Source organism: Kogia breviceps, chromosome 1 (genome assembly GCF_026419965.1).
Source record: "Kogia breviceps isolate mKogBre1 chromosome 1, mKogBre1 haplotype 1, whole genome shotgun sequence".
Classification (NCBI taxonomy): Eukaryota; Metazoa; Chordata; class Mammalia; order Artiodactyla; family Physeteridae; genus Kogia; species Kogia breviceps.
In genome coordinates this window covers 168,073,032-168,094,754 of record NC_081310.1, presented here as the reverse complement: position 1 = coordinate 168,094,754, position 21,723 = coordinate 168,073,032, and the positions used below count along the sequence as shown (strand labels likewise).

Here is a 21,723-nt window from a genome sequence, read left to right as displayed (position 1 = left end):
GCACACAACTGGATAACTCCTACATAAGAATATGAATGTAAAATGTGCAGATACAAAAGAAAACTGAATTATTTGTCGTACAACAGATTAGGTAGGTAACTAATTTGAAGGTTCCTCAGAAAGCTTAGATGAGGAGCTAAGGCTGCTTTAAGAAGTAGCTGATTCTAGAGCTGAGGCAGGAAAGGTACGAGGCGAGCATGGAACATCTTGTGGTGCCAGAAAGTTAAGAAGTGGTAAATAAACAAAAGAACTGTACCGTTATCAAAGGGCACAGGAGCCAACCTGTAAGAGCTCCCAATGCCAAAAGCAGCAAAAATCTGAGCAACAAATAACAATGACAGTGCAAAAAATAAATATCCATGAGTGCATACTATTACAAACATATGATTGAATAAATAAATAAAAGGGGAAGAAGGGACAAGGCTTCCATATTAATTGGGAAGAATCCCAATTAATATAGAAGGAATAAAGGAAAAGAGAAAACCACCACCAGAAAACAATAAAAACTGCTGTAATGATCTACCAATGAACACTAAAATTAATGAACAAAAATTTAAGACATACAGGGTATTGCATGCTGCCAAAGTATCTCCCCCAAAACATTTCATAATTTACAAAGTGATAAATAGTAATTTTATAGTGGAGAAACCTGGCAGACACCACCTTAACCAAAGAACCATGGTGAACATTACCAGTAATAAGACATACTGACATCAAGTTCCCCCTGATATGACAAATAGACAGAGAAGGGCACATCACCTCTGCATTATTCTTCCCCAAAATGCATTACCTCAATCTAACCGAGAAAATATCAGACATATCCAAACTGAGGAACATTCTACAAAATACCTGACAAGTACTCTTCAAAAGTGTCAAGGTCATAAAAGACAAGAAAAGATTGAGGGACTATTACAGATTGGAGAAGACTAAGGAAACATAACAAATGACAGCTAAATGTAATGTGGGATCCTAGATTAGATCCTGAATTGAATCCTGGAACATAAAAAAAATTAGTGGGAAAAACTGGTGAAATCTGAACGAAGTCTGTAATTTACTTAGTAGCTAACAGTACTGCTTAGTAGAAAGTATTAATTTCTTAGTTTTGATAATGGTACTATGGTTGTTCTATAAGGTGTTAACAAAGAGGAATCGGTTGAAGGATATATGGGAACCCTCTGAACTACTTATAAAACTCTTCTATAAATCTAGAATTCTTTCAAAATAGAGTTTTTTTAAAAATCTTTGATGACAAAAACAGTACTAGTTGCAATACTATACTGTTTTTTTTTAAACCTCACACTATCAACTTAACTGAACTGTGGGTATTGTTTTCTAGTGAATGCTACATTATCTCTACTCCAATACTTTATGCTATGTCAGTCCTCTAATATAAGAAAGCTCTAACAAATTAATATTCTACCCAAAATAAAGTTATTCATCTAATTTAAAACATTTAATTTCCTTTTTTAATCCTAAAAATGACTAGTAATCAGAATTCCATCTTTAATTACATAAGCCTCCACAAAGCTTTATCTTCAATAAAAGCCAGTACTGTTATTGTTTACAGCATAAAGATAAAAATTTAAATAAAATCCTTACCTTCCATCCACTGCCAGCCTCTCTATAATATGGGAAGTTATCACAAATCCACTGGTAAATCTCACTTAGAGTCATTTTCTTTTTGGGTGAGCTATTAATTGCAAATGTAATGAGGCTGGCATAACTGTATGGAGGCTTTCCATCTTTGTGCTGTTGGACTTCTTCCTGGTCCAGGGTTGTATTTGGGTCAAGAAGTGTATTCTTCTTGGAAATTCCTGTTCCATGTGCATTTTGTGTAGCATCAGATTTTTGGATGGCTGCTCTCATGGTGAGCTGTGGTAACCAGTCCATAGATGTTAGGCTGCTCTCCAGTTCAGATGTCATCCTGAAGGTAAATAGACTCCTTAGTCAATATCAAGGAAAGAACCCCTGCTTCTCAAAATATCCAATATTCACAAATCTAGGAGTTCCAAAGTGAGGGAAAGCCTGAGTTAAATCTGGAGGAAAAAGATTGAGTATATTAATGACCAAACCAAATATTTAAGGGATCAACATTTCCAATCTTTTTTCTTAATTTCTTCCTCTCCAAACATAACAAATTTGGTTTCATACTGTTTAAGAGATAGAACAATACATACACACAAAGTGATTCTAAGGCCAGTTTTCTTAAAAAGATTATCTGTTACTTTAAACAGGGAGACAGGATCATAGTATGAAAAACTCTGTCTGCAGTCCAGCTCTTTACTCATCAACACTGCAGGCCCTTTTAAAACTGAAGATTGTATATCTGGCATTTCTTTTACACAAATTTTAGGGAAATCATACAAAAGAATACCAAAATTAAAGTGTAGGCAAGAGGTCAGAGAAGTAACTGAGAAATAAGCACAGGAATTTACATGGAGGAAAGAAGGTAAAGTTGAGCAAGTGGAGATAGGAAGAGTAAAGGAGGGTAGACAAGAATAGCAAGGAGACAAGCTAGCTGGGGGAGTTGACTGAAAAAAGAAATGCAAACTCAAGGACACTGATGAACTAGAGAAAAGGAGAACAGGCAGTACCAGGAAGTTTAAAAAAAAAAAAGTCAAAGAACAAGCTTAAGAAAACTAAAGATCTGGGAGTGTAGGATATGAGATTAAATCACATAAATGGACAGCAAGAAAAGAAGCATTAAAAACTCAAGGACAGGCTTACAAAAACATCCAGTGATCTGGATTCTGTAATCTATTTCTCTCCAAGGCTAAAAAATTCAAACCATTATCACTCAAAGAAAGAAAAAACAACATCTGCCAGGTTAACACATATTCTGGAGAAAGAAGGAAGCTGTTCTAAAAATGTTAGATAAAAATATAAAAACAGGGTTTCCCTGGTGGCACAGTGGCTGAGAGTCCGCCTGCCGATGCAGGGGACAAGGGTTCGTGCCTCGGTCTGGGAAGATCCCACATGCCGCGGAGCGGCTGGGCCTGTGAGCCATGGCCGCTGAGGCTGCAAGTCCGGAGCCTGTGCTCCGCAACGGGAGAGGCCACAACAGTGAGAGGCCCACGTAACGCAAAAAAAAAAAAAAAAAAAAAAAAGATTGACACCTCACACTGGAATGGCGAACTTTCCACAAAAGGTACAAACTTTCCTATCCTGGGATCAAAGAAGCAGGAAAAGTGAGCCTGACAACAAAGCAGAGAGGAATGAAAGGCTTCTAAGTGACATAAAAATAAAGGGAAAAAGAAAACAAATTAAGAAACTTAAAGTATCTCAGTAAAAAGAAAAAAATTGTGGCTAAGAATCCCATATATACCCTTCATTCCAAATGGCTGCAGGCAAAAAGCAACCTGGAGTATGTGTTTAGGATCTGAACTTCTGGGAGGCAATGTAGAATTAATAAAGAACATAGGCTCTGGAGTCAGGCAGACCAGGATTCAAGTACGTATTCTACCAGTTTCTATCCGTGAGACTATGAAAGTGTTACTATCTCTAAACCCCATCTCATCTGTAAAATGAAACAATAATAGTACCTACAGTTAAAATATTACTTTGAGAAATAAATGGGATAACTTATGCATAGAAGAAACATTCAGTAAGTATTAGTTAATAATATTACTCTAGGAGTATCTTGGGAGGGTACTAATGAACCATAAAGTAAACAAGATTAAGCAATAGCAATTATAAATCAAGAGATAGCCATGAGGATTCTATCTGCATTGCCAGTAGAATATTAACTACTGGCAATGCAGATAGAATATTTTCCAATATTTTGATTAACAGTTTTACATTTTTCATTTTCCCTCCCCATCTCTGCTGTATGCATTCCTCTCAAACCTGAACTTTAAATTCCTCTATACAGCACCTTGCTCTACAATCTCAGCCAGAAATGCTTGTTCCCATCATGAAATAAGTTATAGAAACTTGTGGAATAAGAAGCCAAGATAATTTAGAGATCACAGAATGTCAACAAGTGGGCAAAGTACCCTAGAGATTAGAGAACAAGGCCTCCAATCTAAAGATGAAAAACTAAGGTCTACTGAAGTTAAAGACTTGTCCAAATTCACACAAATAGTTAACAGCAGAACTAAAACCAGAGCTCAGAACTCCTGATGCCCAATCCAGCAGTTTTTCTACCATACCTTACCTGTAAAATTAAAATAATAGTACCTACCTCTCACTGATATAAAGTACTCAGAACAGCGACTGGCAAATAGTAAATAGTCAATAAATGTTAGCTACTGGTAGTGGTGATAACAGTAGTTGCTGCTATTATTATTCACATTTTATTCTACGAACTTTGGCTATTATTATACCATGCTATCATCCTATTTGCCTCAATTAAGTCTCCACCGAGTAGCTTTATTTTGTTCAAATTCCCAAAGCAGCCAGTCACATACATTTTCAAAGATAATGTAAAAGTACATTCCAAATTGGAATATAACTGATACAGCAAATGCTCCCTGTTGAGAACCATCTTAACTTCTGTTTCCTTCCACCAGTGCCACTAACTGAGACTTTAGGAGAATCTCAGTAATATAACATGAACACACACACTAAGTAGGTACTTAATACTACTGTTATAAAAATAAACAAGAATTTATAATTACACACGTGTACAAGGTTATCCTAGAGTAAAATTTTATACACACAGCAAGTATGATAAAATTTCTGTCCTCTAGAAACCTGTACTCCAATTAGGAAAGTCAAACACAAGAAAGAGCTGAAAAAGAGCTCTGGGTGCTGCAATGGCTCAGAAAAAGGTGGAGGACAACATGCGCTGCAGCCTTAAGAGGTAGAGAAGGAAGAACTTCAGCTAAAACTTAAAGAAAGTTAAGATCTAAATAGACTGGAAATAATTTGGTGCCTAGCCATCAAAGGCATCATGAGTGAAAATTATTCATTGAAGTAGAGTATAAAAATCTTTCTTAAATTTAAAATCTGAAAAAGCAGGGCTGCTGTTTTCTTTGCAATTTGTTATATTTTACATATTCTTGGTAGTGAGGTAAAAAGTGCCTCTACTGTTGCTGCTTAGGCTGGTTGTTGCAGTGGTTCTCCACTGAGAACACAAAAAGCGACCATTAGATTTGACCAGATCATCAAGTAACTTTAGAAAGAAACCTCTTAGTGGAATGGTGATGACAGAAGTCCACTTGTATAAGAGAACAGATGGTGGCAGATTTAAAAACAGCATGGGAGGCTCTGAGGAATCTGGTTATGGAAATCTGGTTAAGAAATGTCAGGCCCTCATTACCTCACCTCATTCCAAAAGCTTCCTAGCTGGCCTCCTAGGCTCTGATTTCTCACCACTCCTCCCTGCTAATCACTTCCAGAGTCCATGTATATACTCCAAGAGAAATGCCAGCAATGTTTTCATGTCACTGTGCCCAAAAACTTTAAATGGTTCCCCTTCTATTATACTAAATCTGAATGCCTCATTTTCAACTACTTTAGCTTCATTAACCTTTTATTAATCCTTCTCTATTAATTCCTAGAGCAATTATAACCTCAGTTTGGCTTTACCATGCTGTTTCACATGTATAATTGGAACATAAGCTTTCTACCCTCACTCCCTTTTCCCCCACCTCCCCAATGAGGATAGTGACTGTACACTAGTACTTCAGATGTTACCCAACACCACGCCAGGTACACATTATCTGAAAAATAACACAGTATTTGGATAAGGAATGAGTCTTCCTTTCTGGAATGCCTTTTCCTTCCCACTCTGCCTAGCTGGCTTCTACTTTTTCATCAAGACTCAGACCAAACACCTCCCCCTCCAGAAAGCCTGATCAATCCACTCTTCCCATCCTCCATCTCCTAAATTGAACTAGATCCTACCCCCACTGACTATAAATACTTCTATCACAGAACTTACACACAGGATCAAAGTCCTTTATGAACTGGAAAAAAGCATGACTCAGCACAGACTGACAAGTTAGCACTACACAGGAACACAGTTCTACTGGAAAAGTAGAGAAAAATGGGAAGATGGAAGCCAAAGATTAGAAGATAATGTCAGTTGTGGGATAAACCAAGGCATGAAAAAATTATGTCTGAAGTTCTTAAATTTATGATGGTATCTATTGCTTAAAAGAATAAGGAATTTTTTCTGCATACAATGAAAAGGTAACGAGCATCCAGATATAACAATTCCATACTAATTTATGACATAAGAGGTGGGAGGGGGTTCTGACCTCACTTACTGAAATACCGCCACTGATACGATCCCAAATATGCATTTTAGCTACTTTAGCACATTGCTTGGCTTCCCTCTGTAACTTCCCTAACAACTGAGGAGTAGCCAAGGCTTACACAGAAAGTTTTCAACAGGATAAAAAGGTGGGAAATGGGTAGAGATATTGTTGGCTTTCCTAAATGGAGGTAAGATGAAGACATCAAGGAAAATAAAATAATAATGAGGGTAATGATGATGTGACCTAGATATTCCTGAATCCTCTCCCTCCCTTCCTAGCACTTGGCATTTTGTCTTAACACTTGGCATGTGAAAAGCTGAGCAACTGAGAACTCAAAAGAAATCCTTGTAATTACCACAGCAGTAATTCTGATCACACACATCTCAGGAGGTCAAAAAGATATATACTTAAACATAATACACATATATAAAAAACATAATTCCTGTTACTGCATCTCAGCACCCGAGGCAGCCAGAAGCAAGGCCTACGGCAGAGACCACTAACTGCCACTTAATATCTGTTTTGGCCTTCTTCCTTAAGAATACAACCCCAACTGTATTCTGGATGGTATTATGCCTTTTGCCCTTCCTGCTCTCTGGAATGTGGATACAATAGCTATTGCTCCAACAGTCATCTTGGACCATAAGGTGACCTTTGAGAATGGAAGCCATACACTGAGGACATGGGAGCAGAGAGAAGGGATCTGGGTCCCTGATTTTTTTGGTGAAGAAACTGTGAAGCTGCCATCCCAGCCCTGAACTGCCTACCTTCCAGACTTTTTATGTGTTTAACTACTATAAAAAGATCTCTACCGGCAGGTGAATGCAATTCCTAACAAACATGGAATGTGGGACATGGAAGTGAGGTGATACAAGTAACAGGACCTAAAATAAGACACTCTCTTAAAGGAGTTGATGAGGTAAACATTAAGAACTCTAATACTGCAGGATGGAAAGCTGGTTATACTTATTAAAGAGTGACAAAGGATTTGGTCAAACTGTCACCTACTGTAAGTGGAAATCAAACCATATGCCAACTGAGGCTATACAGCAAGGAGAGAAATACTATAGGAAAAACTGAGAATATTGGCATGTGTTGGTTCCTTCTAGCCGCTTAAAACAAAGTCCTAAAAGGGAAATAAACTTCAATTAGAGTTGCAAGCAGAGAAAATGCAGGTTTGCTAAGGGAGGTACTCCCTGCCTATGGCCTGCAATTCAAGCTAAAATTCCTATAATTCAAAGCCCTACATGGTTGAAAAAAACACCAACTGCCTCTGAAGTAGCAAACTGAAGTAACTGAGTGATAGCTGCAAAACTACAGCCTTAGCAGTAGAGAAAACTGGTGCCTGGCCACACAAAAGCAATGTTGTGAGGATATTGACTTTCCACCCAAGACTATCACTTCAAATGGCCCCACCCAGAGCCATCATTCCCTCAGGAGCTAAAAGAGGTGAATGAACTTGGATGGGGGAAAATATATTCTTTATTTCCACTAACTTGTAACTGAAACTTAGCATTTCCTTTAATTACAAAAGTAGACAACAAATCACAGCAGTATTAACAGTACCTGTGACTTTGCCATCATAAAAAATCATAAATATATTCATATGTGACAAATGCTGCAGAATCTCAACTTTTTAAACTCATCGACTACTTCAAATTTATGAGTGTATTAGATTTGCCACTAGATTTTTTATTTAATGTGTTAATTCAAAGGCATATATATTACTATGTTATAAAGTTAATATTTTGCTAACCATATTTCAATATAATTGATTGGTTTCTTATGTAATCCTAAGTGTTTTATTTTATGAATTTTGAGACCTTATTCTGAGAAAGGTCCACAAGTTTCACCAGACTTTGAAGGGGTTCCATGGCACCAAAGGTTAGAAATCCCTGGGGTAAGTAGAGCACAAAGGGCAGAGTTTTCATATTAAAAAATTCTGCCTAGGCATGTCCTTTGGCTGAAAGCAGCAAAAAGTCTAGAAACTAAGCTTTTTAAGTAACTGTAAAGGGGCAGAGGGGTGTCTAGACTGCAAAAGCCTCTTAAGTTTCCAAAATAATACCCAAGCTAATCAACAAGAAGTGAGCTATAAAGCCTATGCATTTCCCAGATAGGGAATCTTCACCAATACCCACCACAGATGTGGCCATGGAGGATACTGGACAAGGTGAGACCTTTCAGAGGGCACAAGGGACAATGGAGAGCCCATCAAAGAGCATAATCAAGGAACTTATTATACTGTCATGGAGTCTCTGCCACGGCTACCCAGGAGGATTTTATAATCGATATGGCCTAGTGACTATTTTGTGTTTCCCATTATCCTGTTTTCTGAATAAAAGATTTTATTGCTATTATCCTATTCCTTCACCACTGTAAGCCAAAGCGCCACTCTGGGATCTAATGAAAGTGAATGCACCCAGAGAGCTTAGAATTTCAGCTGGATATAATAACTGGATGAAACTCTGGGTTGTTTCCCTTGGGAAAAGGGCAAGTAAGTTCTATTTATAGGAAGAACAGTACATGTGGATATTTGGGTACCCAAGGCTGATTGTGACAGAAACCTAACAAGAAAGAAAATAATCTACTACAGATTGACCTTACATTTTGGAAGCATGTGATATAAAAAAACAATTTTTTTAATTTATAAATGAAGCAATAATTTAAGCTATTTCCAAGCAAAAGTAGCTGCTGTTATTTTTCAAAATTAGTTATCATACACCGGCAAAGCCAAAGTTTCTACTCTTAGTTCAATTTCAGGAAAATAACACAAGGTCCTACATTAGGAAAGATACGGTAATTAAGAACACAGGCTCTGGAGCAAGACTGCCTGGATTGGAATCCAAGCTCTTCCACTTTTAGCTATGTGACCTTAAACGAGTAAATTAGCCTCTCTATACCTCAGTTTCCTCATTTGTAAGGTGAGGATAAAAACAGTATCCACCCCAAAGGACTGTTGTGAGGATTAATTGAGTTATATATACAAAGCACTAAGAAGAGTTTCTTACACACAGTAAATAAGCATTCAATAAATGTTAACTATTATTATTCCTATCAAATTCATACTCTTCAGAATTTTCTCAATTTTAAATGACTATCACTCTTATTCAGTGGTTTTAGACTTACATGCCCTAAATCACACAATAATCATTTATCAACCTCAATGGAAATGAGCCCCTCATTCAAGTATTTACTCTACAGAAATGATCCAGAAAAGACTCTGCTTTTAAATTTCGTTTGTAGATTGCATATGAAAATTGAACATACACCTTTCCCACAGAAATAAGATTCTATGATGATGATTCCTGAAGCAGCCCACAAAATCCTACCTATTCTATAAAGGAGTTCTATAAATCAAAGTTCTAAAGTATAAAAGCCCCAGTTGGATACTCTGCAGCAGAAAGACAGAAGTGTAACAAGGAAAATAAAGAAATAAGTTTTTTCATTTTCCTGGTGTAGGACCAGCTTCTTCCTGATAAAATTTCAATACACGTAGTTTATATCTGGCATACCTCTAAGTACCTTCTATACCTTGGCTCACCCATCTCACACTGCCATAAGCCTCCAAGATTGGCCCCTAAAGTTGGTATTATAAACTCCAAAATTAATTACTTGCTCTTCTCCAGTAAAAACTCTTAACCTTTTCAAAGCAGTTGATCTCTGCTCTATTTAGGAAGAAAGTGGACAGCATCAAACTAATCACCACTAAGGTATGAATAACTGAGCCTTTAAATTTCCTATGAGCAATGATCTTTTTAAAGGACAAGCCCAAAAAATCCTCATTGGTTTGAAGTGAAAATATAGGTAGAAGAATCATAATTTAGGATAGACAATCCAATACACAAATAGAAGTTCACATTTCAAAATTCTTGACTTTCACAACTTTTGTTTCACCCCTAAAATTCCAAGAATATTCACAATACAGCTTATGCAAAAACTTGGGGGATTTAGTGAGACAACTGTCATTTGTAAACAGAAGTGTGGTTTCAGAGCTATTTATCATAAAATCAGAGATGCAAAAGAACCTCATTATGTCATTTTTAAAAGCCTTGCTATTATCTATTTTGGAAACCAACAATATTCTTTATCTCCAAGGGAAGAAAAGTTCACCAAATGTATACAGTAATTCATTTTGTTTAAAATAATAATAATAGGGCTTCCCTGGTGGCGCAGTGGTTCAGAGTCTGCCTGCGGATGCAGGGGATGCGGGTTCGTGCCCCAGTCTGGAAAAACCCCACTTTCCGCGGAGCAGCTAGGCCCGTGAGCCATGGCTACGGAGCCTGTGCTCCGCAACGGGAGAGTCCACAACAGTAAGAGGCCCACGTACCGCAAATAATAATAATAATAAATTTTAACAGACTAATCTATGTATGTCCCTTGCTACAGAGAAGAAAATTTCTTTAAATTCTATCCTGGAAAATGAGAACTGGTCAGAGTTCTCTTCACAACAATGCTTCACATATTTTACAATATTAACACCATTTGGGTTCCTTCTCAAAAGTTTGAAGTCCAGAACTCCAATAGGATCTGATTTAAGAACCATAATATAGTTACTGCTCTTCTCTAGATTCTCTCCAAATTACTCTATTACTCAAATATATAATCTTAGATTCATAAAAGTATATTCTAAATTCATAAAAGCCATACTCATAGTTAGAACTCCGTTCAGGCTAAAACTTAGGGATCATATGGTCAAAAGACATCTTCATGCTATAAATGTAATTTTTATCTTAAAAATATTTTACAATTTAGGGAGGAAAAATAAATATTTTTGGACATTAACCACTAAACTACATTCTGTTATCAAGTAAGTACCGTATTTTGCATTTAATCTCTATCTATTGGAATCTCTATGTCTCTTGAGTAGCTGGAAAGCTAATAAACAAGAGTCCCTTTGATACAAGAACACTCACATCCATCTTTGCAGATGTTATTTAAAAACCCAGACAGAATCTGCCATTAATACTTCTTATACTTAGTTTTTAAAAATATGTGTATATGTAATAATAAACATCCTCTGAGTAACATGTATTTACTTTGACTCATTAATGTGTTTATCCTGACCTCTCTGCAACCATACTGCTTCAACTCACCATAGGACATTTACTGGATATCCTATCTCCACACACACTGCCTCCATGACATTATACCAGTAATATGGCATCAGTGTTGGCAGAAGGCTAACATCATGGAAGGTGATCCTGATGTGATACACATAAAATGCTAAAAGAAACAGCTTAAGCTGCTACATATGATGTTCACAGTTCAGTGGTCCTCAAAGTGTGGTCCAGGGACACTTTCAGGGGATCTGAAGGATCAAAACAATTTTCAGAGTAAGATATTATTTGCCTTTTTCACTGTCATCCTCTCATAAGTGTAGAGTGGAGCTTTTCAGATGCTATGTGATGGGTGCTATCACAACAGAGTGAATGCAGAGGCACAGAACAAAATCCAGCTGTCTCTATTAAGCCAGATATTTTTAAAATTTTGCAAAAATGTAAGGCAACACCACTCTTCTAAATTTTTGTTTTGGAAAATACAATTATTTTTCATAAAACATGTTATTTATGTTAATATATAATGGGTTTATTATTATTTCTATGTAAATTAATAAATATTTTGATTTTTTTCTTAGTTTTAACTTCTAATACAATTTTGATAGATATAACTCACAAACGCATGCTCCTCGGGCACTAAATAATTTTTGAGACCAAAAAGTTTAAGATGCTATAAGTCAACATCTCAAAGACTAAAGGTCACTGTTTCTAATATACTATAATGCAATGGAAAGTGTAAAGGGTTTGAAATCACCCAAAAGGGCTTGAATTCTTATTCTTCTCCTTATTAATTGCATCCTTGGACAAGTCAAACCTCTAAGCCTCACAGAATTGCTGTGAGGAGTAAATGACAAAATATATGTGAAACACTGTAGTACAGAGTTAATGCTTGGCACAGAGTAGACATTCAACAAATGATAACTATTAGAAATCCCTTTTTAAAAAAAGACATGCTATCCACATGACTGTAAGGAAAGGCTCTGAATCCTAAGAATATCCTCTCTTGAAATCCTAACTCTTCTCACCCAACACTGGACACGTGCTGCTTTTTATCAGAAACTTTTTGTAGCATTTTGCCTAGCTCACCAAGCCCTTTCTCAGCATTGGCTCCATCCCCAGGGCCCTGAAAAGTCAGTACTACAACAACAAATTAAAGGATTTGAACCAGGGTTGGTACCTGACCCAAATTGTTCATCTGAATTTTCTTCTTCAGGAATTTAGTAATAGGACTTAAAACAGTCTGGGCTGGTCTCCTGAATGAAAAAGCTATGAACTTGAGAGGTATGGGATGGCCATGTGCCAGAAAAGCAAAGAAAGTCAGTTTATAGAAATGAAAAGATATTACATTCAGCGAAAAGCAAGAGAGAAAATATACTGCCTAGGTTCCTAAGAACCTAAGTTCTATTCCCTTAAGAGACCTAGCTACCTCTGGGTTCTGTGAAATACCCTAGTATTCACCAAATAAATTCCTTTTCTTTTTTTGTTTGATACATCCAGTGCTGATTTCCTTTACTTGTAACCAAGCAAAGCTTGACTAAAATAAACTTACTGAATCAAATCATATAATTTCTTTTTTATTTTTCAGTATTTTATATTCTGTGCACTGCTGGTAGCCACAGATTTTATATTTAACTCCTTTATTTTGCCAGTATATTCAGTGATGCTTTTTAGTCTATTACCTCTGATATTATTTTCCCCCATGTATAAGAATTCATGACAACTCCAATTTCTCCACCACCTCCCTATTTAAAAACTGCTGACTTTCATAACAAGATTTTTTTTTTTTTTTTTTTTGGTGGTACGCAGGCCTCTCACTGTTGTGGCCTCTCCCATTGTGGAGCACAGGCTCCAGACACGCAGGCTCAGCGGCCATGGCTCATGGGCCCAGCCGCTCCACGACACGTGGGATCTTCCCAGACCAGGGCACAAACCCGTGGTCCCCTGCATCGGCAGGCAGACTCTCAACCACAGTGCCACCAGGAAAGCCCCATAACAAGATTTTATTTTCAATTTTAGACAATGTATTTCAAAATTAAATCACTCGTTTTCTATCACTTATTTCTAGTTTCCTGCATTGGTATTTCCCATTTGCACTTATTTCTTCATAGTATCCTCAATTAAGTAGAATATTTTTTGGCACCCCTCATTTAAGAAAAAGCCTCAGGGCTTCCCTGGTGGCACAGTGGTTAAGAATCCACCTGCCAATGCAGGGAACATGGGTTCGAGCCCTGGTCTGGGAAGATCCCACATGCCACGGAGCAACCAAACCCGTGTACCACAACTACTGAGCCTGCGCTCTAGAGCCCATGAGCCACGACTACTGAAGCCCGCATACCTAGAACCCGTGCTCCACAACAAGAGAAGCCACCACAATAAGAAGCCCGCGCACCACAACGAAAGGTAGCCCCCACTCGCCGCAACGAGAGAAAGCCCGTGCACGGCAACAAAGACCCAATGCAACCAAAAATAAAACAAATTTTTTTAAAAAAGAAAGATGTTTAAAAAAAAAAAGAAAAAGCCTCAAATTTTGATAAATACTGACAGCCAAGAGGCAGAATTTAGTGCATGGGCACTGGAGCAAGACCTCTGTAGGAATCCCAGCTCCGTCCCTTACTCACTGCATGTCCTTGAGTTGCTGAACTTTTTAATCTCAGTTTCCTCATTTGTGAAATTAAAATAATCCTAACACCAACCTCAAAGAGTTGTTAGGGGAAATTTAATTAATATACCATAAAATGCTTAAATAATGCCTGGTCTAATATATTAGTAAGAACACCATAAAGCTAGTTATCCAAGTCAATATTTAGTCCCATGAGTAACTTTTATAATATGTCCTTAAGTCAGTGACTAGTCAGTGGTACTCTTCAAAACCTTATGCTCAGAAATGGAAGCCCAATAAGTCAGCTTAAAGATTAAATTACATTTAGGATGCTCTAGACCAGCACTGTCCGACAGAACTTTCTACAACAATGGAAATGTTTGTGTGTTATCCAATATGACAGTCAGTAGCCATGCATAGCTAACCAAGCACTTAAAATGTGTCTAGTGTCACTGAGGAACTGATTTTTTTTTTTAGATTTAAATAGCCACATGAGGCTAGCGGCTACCATATGAGACAGTAAGCCTTGGAAGATAAGACAAAAAGTTCAAAATACATTTTAGAAAAAGTCTCTGTAATGGTCAAAATTAAGACGGTTTCTCATTGCTCTTCATTTAACTGGAACATGTCCGAACTAAACACGCAAATTAATAGATTTTATCAATTATTAAAAGTTTGATAAATATGATAACAATGATGAACTATGGCATATAATGAAAGTTATTTCTGCCACTGTGTGGGACTGACTTAAAAGCATAAAACTATATTAATTATAAATATGATAAAAATGTAATATTAAATGTCAGCAACATCTTTAGCCTGAGGTCAGTTGCAAACCTGAATACTACTGGTAGATACTCTAGAGCCTAAGAATTTAGATTATCATACTAGAGATTATCAAACTAAATGAATTAAGCCAGACAAAAAGGCAAATATCACTTGATATCACTTATATGCAGAATCAAAAAAAATCACACAAAACATATTTAACAAAACAGAAACAGACTCACAGACATACAAAACAAACTTATGGTTACCTGAGGGGGTAAGGGGAGGGATAAATTAGGAACTTGGGATTAACAGATACACACTACCATATGTAAAACAGATAAACAACAAGGTCCTACTGTATAGCACAGGGAACTATATTCAATATCTTGTAATAACCTATAATGGAAAAAAATCTGAAAAAGAATTGTGTATGTATAACTGAATCACTGCTGTACACCAGAAACTAACACTGTAAATCAACAATACTTTAATTTTAAAAAATTTTGTTCTAATTTTTAAAAATAAGAATTTAGGGTAAAGGGGAAATAGAAAGAAGGGGAAAAAGAAATCCTCTTCTACCCCATGTTCTTGAGCTGAGAGCAAAGGATACAAACATGTCCTTTTTTTTAAGTCTTTTTCATTGAATTTGTTACTCTTTTGTTACTCTTTTTTGTTTTAGGTTTTTTGGCCCCGAGGCATGTGGTGTCTTAGCTCCCCAACCAGGGATGAACCCGAACCCCCTGCATTGGAAGGCAAAGTCTTAACCACTGGACCGCCAGGGGAGTCCCCAAACATGTCCTCTTTTATTCTAAAAACAATGATCCCTTTTGCTTTCTGCTACAAGAAAATGCAAAAAAGGAAAAAATATGCCAGATGCTTTATGTAGTCAATATATATTTTATCCCATGAATCCTAACAGGCCAAGGAGGTAAACATTAACATCCCTATTACAGCAAAATCAGGAAAAGTGAAGTAACTTAGCCATGATCTTACGAATAATACGCAGCAGAGATATTAACCTGCATCTACCCAATTCTAAGACTAAATACCAGAGCTGCCTTAACAATAACAAGTCTGCTACTAGAAACAAGACAGCAAGAAGCCTTAAAATAAATCTACCCTCCTCTGGTCATTCTAAATAGCAGGGTTATCAATATCAAATGGAGGGAAATGAGGAAACAGATGGACAGGGAATTCACTTGGGACACTAACACACAAGCTTCTCTGGTGCTAAACATCCCTATGTGTTCCCCAACATATCCTAAACAGACTGGATCAATAATAAAAGGCATCTTTAAGGGAGAAGCGTAACAAAAAGGAAAAGATAAGTGTGAACAAGAAAGAAAGAAAAAGATAACAAAAGGAAGAGGTCTCAGGTAGAAGATCAGAAACTACTTAAAGTACTACCGATAACTCAGCGTCCTAGGCTGAATACACATGTGAACCATAAAATCAATCCTCATAAATGTTAGGCAATTCAGAAATGCAGAAAGGGCCCCATTTTAACAAGTCCAAAGAAATATCAAATTTTATTTTGCTTTAATCAAACTGAACTATTACAGTCTAATGCTATAATATGTGAAAGAAATATGTTATATACATATATGTGTTTACCTGTCTACATAAAGCAAATGTTCAAGGAAAGCTTTTGCTCTTTTGGTAAGCTTTTGCTATTACTGAGTCTATACCTGGAAATAAAATGCAGGTAACCTCAGGATTCAAATTCATCTTATATAAACTCAGTAACCAGATTCTGCTAAATTTTTAAGATTCTACTGTCTGACAGAAACTATATCCATCATTATCTGAACTCTCACTCTTGCCTTCCAAAACTCAGGAATTAAATAGCTGTAGATGACCCAGTATTCACTATCCAGACTTACAATACAAACTCAGGATATGAATGCAATAGATTCAGATTGCAAGGAATACTTGCAAATCTTATACAAATTTTTAATATAATTTCACATGATTTACAAAATTAGCATTTTTAGCAACATGCAAGTATCCTACTAAAATCACATAAACACTGGCTGCAAAACAGATCTGAGAAAACATTTTTTAATATATTTTTATTTATTTGGCTGCGCTGGGTCTTAGTTGCAGCACACAGGATCTTTGTTGTGGCATGCATGTGGGATCTAGTTCCCTGACCAGGGACTGAACCTAGGCCCCCTGCATTGGGAGTGCAGTCTTAACCACTGGACCACCAGGGAAGTCCCAAGAAAACACTTTTTAATACCATATTTCTTAGTAGTTTGCTGGAACAAGTTATTAAGTTATTGCCCCTCAGTTCCAAACCTGCATCCCTTCTTCCCAATCTGCCTTAATGACACTGGAACTGGGACTCTGCAAACCACATTTCTGCTTTGCCAGCTGATTTCCTATACGGCTCTGCCAAGAGGGAGCACTAAAGATGGACTGCAAGCCTGGAGAAGTAAAAAGATACTTGGGCTTTCCTGTCTATTCTTTGGGCTTCATAAGAGCATTACCCCAGCAAAGGTTTCTTCACCCCTGCAGCAGAAGGTCCCCCTCACAGTAGTAAGTGAATAAAGTTTGCAGTTTTTCTAACACTATGGAACTAGCTTAATCATACCCCACTCAAAAGACCCCAGCACCAGCCAGCACCCTTCCCCAGAGTTCTGAGTTTCAAACCTATGGGATTTCAATTCTGAGCTCGACACAAGCACTAGCATGTAGTACCTTCTCCTTGGAGATCTGAATTTTGTTTCCACAGGACCCTTCCTCTAAGCCTCTAGGTTTTCCCTTTAGTCTCCAAGCCCTTAGGGCTCACAGCTGCTTCTGGAAGTGTCTATCTCCATGATAACTTCAAGTTTTATTTTTATCCTTTCTGTTACCTAGTTAACAACTTTATATCTAGTTAATGATTCTATTAAAGTCTCCGTTCAAATAACTGGTGTGGTTTCTGCCTCCTGATAGAACCCTGTCTGATAAAAGAAAACAGTCTCATTATACTGTAATAGTATATGATGTTATTACAATAACTTTTGTTAAAATGCAATTCTACCCATACTAGCAATTAAAGAAGAACAAAATGTTAATTAAGAGCAATTTGATTAAAATTAAAGAGTATACTTAGCTATCACTACAAATTCTTTTGCAACCATTCTTTTAAAAAAAATTTGGGGGGGTGCCTTTTTCTAACACACATAGCATCTACTGGAATAAAATTACATGATAAGACGACATTAACAAGGGCTATCTCTGCCTTCCCAAATTTTCTACAATAATTGGTTTAAGATTACTTTTTAATCATAAAAATACAGTAAGTAAAATTTTAAAAATAATTGTAACATGTTCAGATTAAACAAGGATCCAATATCATCTATAGAAAACAATATTTAACTTGTTTACCCTAAATATTTAAAGGGCAGAGGAAGAGATTTAATTCATTTACTAAGTACCCTCTCCTACCCAACAAATTTTTTAAATGTCACATACTTTCATTCCACCCCCTATCTTCACTTCACATAAGTCATCTACTCCCACTCCCACCTATGTTTACAACCCCCCACCTGCCTACCCATTTTGTCATTCCTAGCCACACGGTCCAGTTCTTCTCCACCAACTCAAATGCTTTCCTGTCTTGAGGCTGGCCACTTTCTAGATATATAGGTAGTATATGCAGGTATATAAAAGATATAAAGGTAGTATATACAAAGAAAGCTATGGCAAACAAGCAATGTTTGTCAGTGGATTTGAGATTTCCTGGGCTTCCCTGGTGACGCAGTGGTTATAAAACTGCCTGCCAATGTATGAGACACGGGTTTGAGCCCCTTGTCCGGGAAGATCCCACATGCCGCGGAGCAACTAAGCCTGTGAGTCACAACTACTGAGCCCACGTGCCACAACTACTGAAGCCCAGGCACCTCTTCAACAAGATGCCACCGCACCACAAAAAAGAGCAGCCCCCGCTCGCAGCAATCAGATAAAGCCCGCACACAGCACTGAAGACCCAATGCAGCCAAAAATGAATGAATGAATGAATGAATTAAAAAAAATATTTTAAAGAAGATTTCCTGCTCTACTTCTATTTGGATAGTGTAGTTGGGAGGCCATTTCTGGCTTGGAGAAGACTCTATGGGAAAGTAGACTAAAATTTATTGTGATTTTAAGTAATTCAGTTTCTCTTCCCTTTACCAAAAAAATAGTTATTCTTTTCTTTTCCTTATATCAAACCAAAGCTAGCCTTCAGTTAGAAAAATCAATGACAAACAATGGCCTTCTACCCATACATCTGAGAATGTGAATTCTCTGCTTCACAGAGGGACCATATAGAATATTACAAAAAATGAAAGATTAGGATATAAGGATACGAAATATCTCAACTCAAATGCCATATCGTTTTTCAGTTTATTAACTAAATGCTAAACTTATTGGTATATCCACAAAAATTTGATTCTAGGATATTATACATTAGAATTATAACAGTGAGCAAGTTATAAAATAATTCATGGTATCTCTTTCATCATCTCTTCCAATTATATAATTCTATCAAGCAAAAAAAAGTTAGGCATATATCATTCCTAACCCAATGTCATATACAATCTTCACCTCAACATAACTATTCAAATAAAGGGATTTAAAATCCCAGTAAATGACTTTAATATATGACTGTTTTGGTATAACCCACAAATAAAATATCTTTAAGGAACTCTATGATCAGTGGAAGAACAAAGTCTGCAAAAATATCCTGATATGGTCATATCTAAAGTTTTAAATATTCAAAAAAAAGGTAAAATGATTCCTCCCACCATATTAAACAAAAGAACTCTTAAGTGAAATTAGTTCTACAGCAGCTTTGGGGATTAAAGAAAAGAAGTCTTTTCTTTTTTTTTAAGTTCTTTTCAAAACTATACAGGTGTCTCTTGTTGGGAGGTGGGGGTGGGGGAACATGGACTCCAACAAGGTAGAAAAGTAATCACTCCACCTACTTCCATTATAATCTGGAAGATGTATTCTCAGGGAAAGAAATGCCATAAGGGCATGGAGTAAAGCTCTCCTACTGAGGAAAAGGAAAGCCAGCCTTAGTCTCATAAAAATTCAAGTATATAAAAACTAAAAAGGCAACTTTATTTTTCTTTGGTGGCATTCTGAACCACCAGAATTTCTTTCATGCCTAAGGATTCCTTGACTTCACACTCATGGCTCTAATAATTTTGTATCCCTCCTCTCTCTCTTTCCTGCCCTCCAAAGCTGGTCAATTCCAATTCTCTTCATCACTTACTCTGTTCCAGCCACAGTGACCTCTGTCATTGCTCCTCCAACCTAACGAGGAAAGTCTCCTGCCCCAGCAGCTCCTGAACTCCCTCTGCCCAGAACACTCATCTTCTACCTATCCAACATATGGTTCATTCCATCACTCTTTCAGGTCTCCATTCAAATATCACCTTTTCAGTAAAGCCTTCCCTGGCTTCCCTATCTAAAATAACCCTACCTATATTTCCTATTCCCCTTCTCTTTTTTATTCTTCATCTTAGCTCTTATCACTGTCACTATCTAACATATACTTCTTACTTTTTTAAATTAATTACCCCATCACCAAAATGTAAACCCAATAATTACAGGATTTTTATCTGTTATGTTCACTACTGTAGCCCCAGCATTTAGAATAGCTCCTGACAACACATTAGGTGCTCAGTATGCTGAATAAATAAATGATACAGCTAGCTACAACACCACATGTAACTGGTAGGTGCTGCCATCAACAATTCATATTCTAGTCTGAAAGATCCCAATTAACAGATTAGATTTAGGTTATTTTTTCAAACTGTGCACCGGGAACTAGAGTAATCCCTCAGGGGCAACTGCGGGGGTAGAACATGGAAGCCCAAGCAAGCTGAAAAGCCGGGCATTTATCTGCTTTATTCACAGGTTTTCACTTAAGATTTAATTTATAGAAAGGATTTAGCAACTTCGAAAAAATCTAAAACCACTGGGTTGAATACAACTTAGTTCCTACTTTTTTACATTTTACTTATTTGTTGTAAATGAGGATAATCTATGTATCACATTTATATCATCCTTTAAAAAGAGATTTAAATTACCATCTAGTCTTATTTAATAATCTGCTACAAAGGCAATAAAAATTAACTATGTATTTTCTAATTAAAACAAGTAGAAACAAGATTAGTTTTTTTAAAAAAAGGAATAACAAAGAAGAGTAAAACTCTTATTTCATGTACAAGAACATATGTAAATTCACTAAGTGGAGATTAAGACCCAAATCCCACTACCACAAATATCTCTGTAAGCAAAAATATGTCCCAATCTCACAAAATAGCACTATTTACCAAAACAAACTACAATATTTTATTCTGAACCTTACAGTAAAACTGATTCTAATATGACTTGACCAGCATAACTTTTAAAATGTTTCATGTTCTAATAAAAAGAAGAGCACTAACCTTAATGAAGTTACAGATGGACAAGCCTGTCCATACAAACCCATCTGGCCACAAAGAGAATCTGAAAAGCAAAGGAGAGTTAGTTATCAGATGCTCCAAAATAAATTAAACTATAAATCACACTACCATTCTAAAACAGAAATAGAACGCTAAAAAGATTCACCATTATTTGAACACATACCCACAAAATTTTAAAATGCTGTTGAGCAATAAGACAGATTACACTGAGGAAGACTGACATACGAGGAAGCACAAGAAAAATAGGCACATTATAACTGTAACAACCAAAAAAGCTAAAAACTCATAAAATTTAAGAAATTGTTATGCTTAGTTACAGATAGAGAGTGTCCAAACTGTTTTAGTAGAATCCCAACGATTCCAGAGAGGTGCCTAAAGGTTACCAAAGAGCTGAGCATGCAGGTTCCCATCCCCACATAATTGTCTCCCATCCCATCTACCCTTCAATCAAAGCAGTGCTATCTTTGTTGGTTTTGCATAATGGACTTCACTAAAACTTCATTTGAAGAACAGTTCCACTGCTTAAAAAAAAAAAAAGTTAAGAATAGCATTGAACAGAAGGAGCTTTGCTCAAATTCTAGCTGTGACACTAAGAGACCTTGAAGAATTTATATAACCTCAGTGAACCTCCATTTCTTCATCTG

At 36.7% G+C, this 21,723-nt stretch overlaps 1 protein-coding gene across 14 annotated transcripts in view; it reads right to left on the bottom strand.

Annotated features, from left to right (window-relative positions):
* Positions 1-21,723, bottom strand: part of FOXJ3 (forkhead box J3) — a 133,627-nt gene that overhangs the window by 90,089 nt on the left and 21,815 nt on the right. For 8 of the 14 annotated variants that reach the window (XM_059046216.2, XM_059046191.2, XM_067009987.1 and 5 more), the window contains 2 exons: positions 21,062-21,122; positions 1,600-1,924 (listed from right to left, as the gene is read on the bottom strand). In XM_059046216.2, coding sequence (XP_058902199.1) covers positions 1,600-1,924; positions 21,062-21,105 — 369 coding nt within the window. In that variant the 5' untranslated portion in view covers positions 21,106-21,122. Of the gene's footprint in view, positions 1-1,599; positions 2,037-21,061; positions 21,123-21,723 lie in introns of all 14 variants that reach the window. The other 6 variants (XM_067010024.1, XM_067010016.1, XM_067010006.1 and 3 more) reach the window with 1 other exon arrangement.